The sequence below is a fragment of the Cyprinodon tularosa genome, unplaced genomic scaffold (genome assembly GCF_016077235.1).
Source record: "Cyprinodon tularosa strain WSP-4 unplaced genomic scaffold, ASM1607723v1 ctg303, whole genome shotgun sequence".
Classification (NCBI taxonomy): domain Eukaryota; kingdom Metazoa; phylum Chordata; class Actinopteri; order Cyprinodontiformes; family Cyprinodontidae; genus Cyprinodon; species Cyprinodon tularosa.
In genome coordinates this window covers 746,967-754,872 of record NW_024039012.1, presented here as the reverse complement: position 1 = coordinate 754,872, position 7,906 = coordinate 746,967, and the positions used below count along the sequence as shown (strand labels likewise).

Here is a 7,906-nt window from a genome sequence, read left to right as displayed (position 1 = left end):
TCAGGAGTGAAAGATTATCTGACAGTGCGTATACAACACAAGTTGGAGCAGAGATTTTTATGCGCTTTTGGTATTCTGATTTTCTTATGTCTTGTCTTAGATTTGCCTGGAACACTCTTTCCACCTGATGCTTCACGGTCAGATTGAGGAAGCGAAGCAGCAGCTGTCCGTCGCTGAGAGCTGGAGATACGGGAAAGAGTCAATTTCTCAGCATCAGCGAGTTAAACTGATTCAGGCATACAGAAGCCTGTTGGATTATATGATCTGGTGTGACAAAAAATACACACTCACCAAAAACAGTAAGGAGACACTCGACTTCACACCACTGATTTAATATTCACCATTCATTATTCATAAATGTCTCTGACACCTTTCAAGTCTTTGTGTGGTGTTACACTGCCCCCTAAAGGATAAACAGAAATCCTGCAGGTGAATGTGGGACTTAACTTTGAAAAAAGGCTGTAATATAAAGTTTGCCTAAAATTTCTTAAACTCTGTCCTTTTTTAAAGATTCAATTGAATCTGACAACCAAGGAATGCAGACCCTCTTCAGACAAGCCTCTGTCAATTTTAAAGAACTTTTAAGAAACCCTGGAGTCTGGGATCCCTTCGTTCTTAGTTATGTTGAGGTAAGCGCTGATTAAACAGGCTTCTGCAAATTTTTCAAAGTCTCTCAAGGGCAGAATAACGCTGGTGTTTAGAAAGACTGACTTTATCTGCTGGCTAATTTTCTTTTGTTTTGAGTGAAATCTTCCACCTTTTTTTAGTTGTATATCTTGGCTTCCTCCATTAATACCCAAATCCACATAGTTTCACCTCAAATTCACTAAATTCAATGTAGGTTTATGGTGCTTTTGTGTGATGGGTACAAAACTATGTATAAGTGAGAAAAGTATGGAAGCGTATTGCATTTACCAAAGAAAAAAGAAAAAAGCTGACAGCTTAATCATGAGATCAGTATCTCGTAATTATGAGAAAAGTTCTCATAATTACGAGATACTGATCTGGTAGTTATCAAATAAGCTGTGGGATTTTTTCTTTTCTTTGGTGAATGCAATAGGCTTCCATAGAAAAGGACTCAATAATAAAAAAAAGGGAATGTTTGTTGGCAAATAGAAATCTCAGCTGCAGATTTTTTTTTAAATAGGGCTGCAACTAACGATTATTTTGCAAATCGATTAAATTTTCGATTAAATAGCCAAAGATTCTTTAAAGAAGAGTTTACTAAACTAAACCAAGTGAAAGTCAAACTTTTTCACTTGAGGAGCTCTGGATAGAACATATTGACAGATACATTAAAAAAAAAAAGTTAAATGCAAGATGTTTATATATTTTTTGTAATCTTAGTATAATTACTGCTCTGAGTGGGTTGCTCTGTCAGCTAAAGGAATATTTTAGAGTCTGTATTCTCCAGTTAACGATTAATCAATTACTAAGTTGATTGATTGAATTTATTGATCTCACAGTGGAGACCCGTACTTGTTACATCAGCTCAAATAGCCACAGAAGAAGGAGGAAGAAAGAGGTGCATGGAACATATACAGTAAATTAGTTGACGATAATTTCAATAATGGATTAATCACGATTAAGCCGATTGTTTACGCCCTATTTTTAACATATTTCTGCTAGCTTTTTCTCTGCACCAGAATCATCAATGTCCTTCACCTTGGGGGTGGTGTGTTCAGGGAGCGAAGTTTGCATTTTGCACATTAGCCAAAAACCTCCAACTAGAGGACCCTATTCTAAACATTTGCTCTGTCTTCTAAATTGCTAACTGTTTATAGACTACAGTCTGTAGATCTCTTCAGCCCTTAACATGCATTTATTGGGTGCTTCTCAGACGAATGTTCTGTGAGATGTCCAATGTTGTGTTTGGTCTGTCCCTTAATCTTCAGAATGTGGATTTCTTCACATATGTTTACAATCTTCTCTGGCCAGGTTCCTTGGGCCCACTAAATTGAGAATCTCCACAGCATGGTGCTGCTCTCACCCACTGTCTCCTTTATTTGTATACATTTCAGTGAAAGCAAGAGATTCTTTCCTGAAAACATCTTCACTATTGCAGATTTAGTAGTGGTCCCTTAATTAGCAGGCTCTCGTTTTGGTTACAAGTATTTTAACATTTCTTTTTTAATTTAAAATAAATCCTAGTTTATATTCAGTTTGGTTTAACAGTCGTTTTTGTATGTTTACCATCATCCCTGCAGTAGCCCCACAGCATGATGCTTCCGCCACTTTTTTTCTCTGTTTGGACCTTGTGTTCAAGGCTGTGGAGGGTTGATGTTCTAATTTTTTTCTTGATGTTTGCATATCTTTGCCATGTTGACTGGTTCTCCAACGTTTACCGTTGATCTTTACAGTTTTTCCATTGTTAGAGTATTAGGTTTTTCACATGTTTTTTTTTTTTTTTTTTTTTTTTTTTTTTTTTTACATTTAAAGCTTACCCTGAATTTAAATTCTCCCCTACTTCCTGGTCTTCCTGCTGCATTCGTTCATCTTCATGTTGCTTTTTGTTTTCAAACAAACCTCCAAGTCTTTCACAGAACAGCTGGATTTATACTGAGAATAAAATACACCCTGATCAACTCTGTGCTACTATACTGCAAAAAAGATCTAAAAATAAGTCAAAATGTCTTAAATTAAGTGTATTTATCCTCAGTTTGAGAAGGTGAATTAGATGATTTGCCTATGGAATGATGATTTTTACTGTTAAAATAAGGTAATTAGATAATATACATTTGAAATAAGACAATGAAATAGTTTGATCTTAAATGTAAATTATCTTGTTCCATTGGCAAAGTGTCTCACTTACCTCCTCAATTCAAGAAAAAAATCACTTATTTTAAGAAAAATTGACTAGATTTCCATTTTTTTCAGTGTAATAGCCGGTTTCTGTTGTTTGCAATTGATTTATTTAAAGGATCTCAGCGTAGATGGGCATGAATACAAATGCAAACTATAGATTTTAAGGTTCTAACTTTTGTTGAAAATAAGGTGTTTTGATTTTAGCTAGTCAGTGGTCACACATTGTATTTCTCGTAATTATTTTTTTTCACCCTTGCTGGTTAACTTCTAAGCTGAAAGGCTTGAACTCTGAGAGATTTCTGTAGTAACAGAGATCTGCAAATCTGATATTGTTTCTATTTTATCTCTTGAAAGGAGATTTAGATTTTTCTTTAAATTTGTTCAACGAGTTTGTTTACAAATATTTTTAAAGGTATTCTTCCTTCTGTGCTCAATGGTAATCGGTTCAAAGAAACAGTGTCTTTTCTTGACAGATGCTGGAGTTTTATGAGGATTACGAGGAAGCTCTTAATGTCTTGAACGACTACGCGTACGACAACAGCTTTCCCCCAAATCCCAATGCACACGTCTATATTTACCAGTTCCTCAAGCGACACAACGCTTCTGAGAAGAAACTGGTGAAAGTGTTAAAGGTACAAACGATGGCTTAAGAATGATATTCCAAAAATTAAAACATCTAATAGTTTTTCTTTTTTTTTTTTATTATTTTGTTTTAGAACCTCCATCTATTAGTGCCAAGCCATGAGCTGATGTTGGAGTACAGTTTTCTCTTGCTTCAATCAGGTAAAAGTAGATTCATTTCTCGATCAAAGGGTTTTTGATAAATTTGGAGTAAAAATACAAAATCACTGAGATATTCCTCTTATTGTTGCCACCTTATTAAAGACTTTGCCTCTTCTGGGAATTTAGCTACTTAAATATACTTTCATAGGATTTACTTTTTTTTTGTTTTAAAGAGAGAACCAGTGATGTTCGTAAAGCTTTCGCCGTCCTCCTCGACATGCTCGACTTCGCCTGCTGGAGGAGCAACCTGGACGTGTGGAAGTCTTTACAGGACGCCATTCACCAACTGCTTTCACAGTATGTAAACATCCTTTGGTATCAATTAGATTTGAATCAAAGTCTCTTTATACTGAGTCTTGCTTTCCTCACATTAAATGACAACAGGAATGAAGGGCAGATGATCATTCAAGAGTATATGGGTTTAAGAAAAGACTGGTGGCCCAAGTTGCATTTCACAAGGTCTCATGCAAAGAAAGACTCGGAGGAGAACGCCAAACTTTTGGAGGTCAAGGCATCGCTGGCAGAAATACTTTGTCCAGGTTAGTGTGTGCGTCGTTTCCAACAGTCTCTGGTTGTTGGGGTTTTTCATAACAAAAAAGGTGGAGCTAAAATGTGGAGGGTATATGGTCTGGAATTTGCCTTAATTTCTTGCTCATTCAAAGAATGGAAAAAAAAGAATATTCTTTTTTTTATTACTTTTTCACTATTACAGCTTATTAATTTTAGAAGTCATTTCACACGTTGGACCTATTAGAACTGATTGGATGCGCTCTCATTCAAACAGCTATAAGCTTTTTTCTAGTCTTTCGAAAGTTTCAAGTGCAGATTTAACCAGATTAGTTCTTAAACTGGCTCTAAAAGGCCAATCAAAGATCTAATGCTGCTATTTTTATCTTATTTAAATCTAAAAGTTTGTCATCATTATGTCTTGACCCCACGTAGAGTCAGATTCATCTGCTTTTTAAGCAGATTTAAAAGTTAATACTTTAAAGTCAAACGTCCAGAGTTTATTAAAAGAAATGATACATTTAAAAATATTCAGTGGACAAGTAAGGAATAATATAAGTAGAACATGATGGAACCATGTGACTGCGTTTCATGTATTCAAGGTCTTCCTTTTATTTTTTTTGTTTCTCTTTCTGTAGGTCGAGCCCTGAGGTACACCGCTGAGCCATTGCCGACTTGAGTGGGATTGTTGGCATGTAAAGGAAAACCCCAAGTTCAACTTTCCTTTTCTTTTCATAATGTTTCTTTTTAGAGGAAGACCTCTTACTTCTATCACCACTGAATTTTAAGGTCAAGATTAAGAAATGTCACGTTTACCCTATAATGTCCTAAACAGTTCTCTTGTTTTCTATTAATTTTGCCCTGAACTCTTTATTTTGCAATAAATAAAAAGAACCACAGTGTGGCGCCATTTTTCTCCTTTTCCTGTAGTGGGATTTTAAAGTCTTATTTAATCACTCACAGAAACAGAAGTTTTCTCTCTAGCATAGTAGGTATTTTTCAACATTTAATGAGGACAAACACAGCACTATGGTTGAATGCAACTGATGAACTAATTTTTAATTCTTGCCATAAAATATTATCACCTTACTTTAAGTCTCTAAAAACAACTTCTGTACTGCTGTGGGGAAAAACGTTTAATTTAATATATTTGCTTCTTAAACGAGATGATGTATTAAATGCTTTAAGATGGTTCTAGCCTTCAGAGTTCTTTCTATTCAAACATAACCATGAATTGAATTTTTTTTTAGCACTATACCAGAATTATTGTTAATAATAATAAAATGACATGATTTAAATGATTTGATATTGGTCAGCCACAATGTAAGTGAAGCAGTAGCAGCTCAGTCAGCCGTGTTGTGTTGATCTGCAGTTATTACATAATCTAAAGCCTAAGGCTTTGCCTGATAACAGGAGCAGCTGGAGGAGGCATCTGGGAATAGGCGACACATGTTTAATCACTCACATCTTGGCGATTACAGAGGATTCACTTATCAGGTCGGTGTTTTAAACTCTTCAGTTCAAATTGTAATGGATTTTTAGTATTTTCTTCATATCCTAACCCAGTACCTGCAAAAGTGGGGGTTACGCACGTAATTATGCGGGTTTCATGGTAAAAATTAGTTGAATAAATTACCCATTTTAAGCAGCATTTAGAATGGGGAATATGAATGGCAGTGTTATATTTGGTTACTCGTTAGAATAAACCGTTAAAATAAGACAATTTACACACCCCTTTCAAACCACCTGTCGTTTTTGGCCAATGTATGTCCACATTTTGGACAAAGAAGACAGGTGGTTTGATAGGGGTGTGAAGGAAGCCATTTACGTTTAGAGAGAAAAACAACGCAGTGATGGAGTTGATTCCTTCCTGCTTTCATCACAACCCCCATCACTATGCAGGGGACCAAAACATCTCACTTGGTCAGCTAGGCCAACAATCACCCCAACAAATCCCTTTTCAAAGGCATAGGCCAGTATCCGGTATTGTAGGCCAACGACGACCTCAACGACTCCCCATTACCAAGGGTGTTCCTGCTCTTTTGGTTTAATTTGCATCTTTTCTAAGTCATAAAAAGGCTTTGTAGGGCTACTCTCTAAAGCTTGGAACTCAAAGCTAACCCAGACATTTTGAATTGAAAACATTTCCTGGATGGGAAGTGAAACATCTTCAAACTTGAAAAATAACTAACTTTTTTGGAATTTAAATGTGTCTCTTTTTGATTTATTTAAAGGAGATTTGAGTAATTTATTAGTTGGGAACCATGTATTCGTGTTTTGTTTTCACTCAGACCTTAACAGCTGGACAAACTGCCTGACTTCAGAGGCTGATGTAGCCCCATGCCGCTTTAGGTCACTCAGTGTTAAACACAATAGAAAGTGTCCCCAATGACCTGTTTTGCTTCCTGAAGCAGCTGTGTGTCTGGTGCGGGTTGTTTTGGTTCCTAAAAACTGCTAATAACGTGTGCAGATTTGTACATGACACAAATTTAATTGTATTTTTCAATACATACTGTGGCATAAGATAATAGCATTAAGGGTGGTGTGTGAGAGTTGAGACGTTGGATCAAGTGTATCTGGCTTAATTGTGCTACTTTGTGAATTAAATGGAAAAAGTGTCATTTAAACATGCAACATAATTAGTGTAGCTAAACTGTTGGATCAAATGAATGTGAAAGAAAGTAGCCTGCAGAATACTTGCTTTTGAGAAAATTTTTTTTTTTTTTACTATATAATTGTTAAAATGTTGTTTATAAAGAGCTTAAAAAGTACAAGACATGTCTGAGTGCTGATTGTCACTCAAGTCTGAGTGGCAGACATGGTGGGGAAATAAACAAAGAGAATAAATTGTGGAAACATTAGGAAGCCTAAAAGAGAGCACTCAGTATGGGAGATTTGAAGATATTTAATGTGAGTTAATTATAGGTTTGGATGAGATCTTAGATTAAATCTTGAAGAGTGAAAAACGCTTTAGCTCAAGACAGGAGGTTTTGAACAAAAGGTCCTTCGTTTAAATCTGCAGGTACAAAGTTGTTTCAGGACTAATCTCTCCTTTGTCCACTAAATCCTACAAAGCAATGACACAAAGATGGAATAAATTAGATACATCACAATAAATATAACATAGGATACACTGCAAAACTCCTGGAACAGACTCACATGGTGAAACAGTAGCAGCATCATTCTTTCCACGTATTATAGGAGCTGTTAGCCATTCAGCCTTTTCCTTAATTCCATGTCATTCCTTTGATATTGTTTTATTATCATTTAAATTTTCTACCACTTGTCTTTTAAATAAAATCCTGTGCTGTAAATGGTCAGGTCGTGTGGCCCCCATCAGGCATTTGCTCACATTTTCGGAATGAATAATAGAAATAGCATTTCAGGACAAGATTAAAAGGCTCCAACCTCTAACATGGCATTGAAGCAAACTAGCTGTATTTTATTTGTTGGGGACCTTCGAACCTCAGTTTTATGGAAAGTTTTGTCCTGAGCAAGTCCAAACATTTATAAAAAAAAAAAAACAGGCTGTAATGATTTCTTCTTCCCATTGGTGACCCAGTAAACAATTACCGGAAAATACCTTTTGCTGTTTCTTTTTTTAATTGCACCCTGGAGCAGAGAGGAGGATTACTGAAGGGTCTTTCAACATTGTTACAGCTGAAGTCTGTTATTCTCATTCGCTGCCTTATCATGTTAAACATCATTTGAAATATATTCAGCTCTGTAAAGTGTATTTACTCATTTGAAGACTTTATTCGTTTTTCATACACCTATATGTTTCAGATCATCATCATCATCATCATCATCA

The 7,906-nt window shown here is 35.7% G+C and overlaps 1 protein-coding gene across 1 annotated transcript; it reads left to right on the top strand.

Annotated features, from left to right (window-relative positions):
- The first annotated feature begins 6 nt into the window (after nt 1-6).
- taf1a (TATA box binding protein (TBP)-associated factor, RNA polymerase I, A) lies at nt 7-4,994 on the top strand. The gene is made up of 8 exons (XM_038291893.1): nt 7-24; nt 101-299; nt 511-629; nt 3,279-3,437; nt 3,522-3,588; nt 3,762-3,885; nt 3,973-4,127; nt 4,734-4,994. Exons 2-8 carry the CDS (start codon nt 128-130, stop codon nt 4,772-4,774), a joined length of 837 nt encoding a protein of 278 aa, XP_038147821.1. The 5' UTR covers nt 7-24; nt 101-127; the 3' UTR covers nt 4,775-4,994.
- The last annotated feature ends 2,912 nt before the right edge of the window (nt 4,995-7,906 follow it).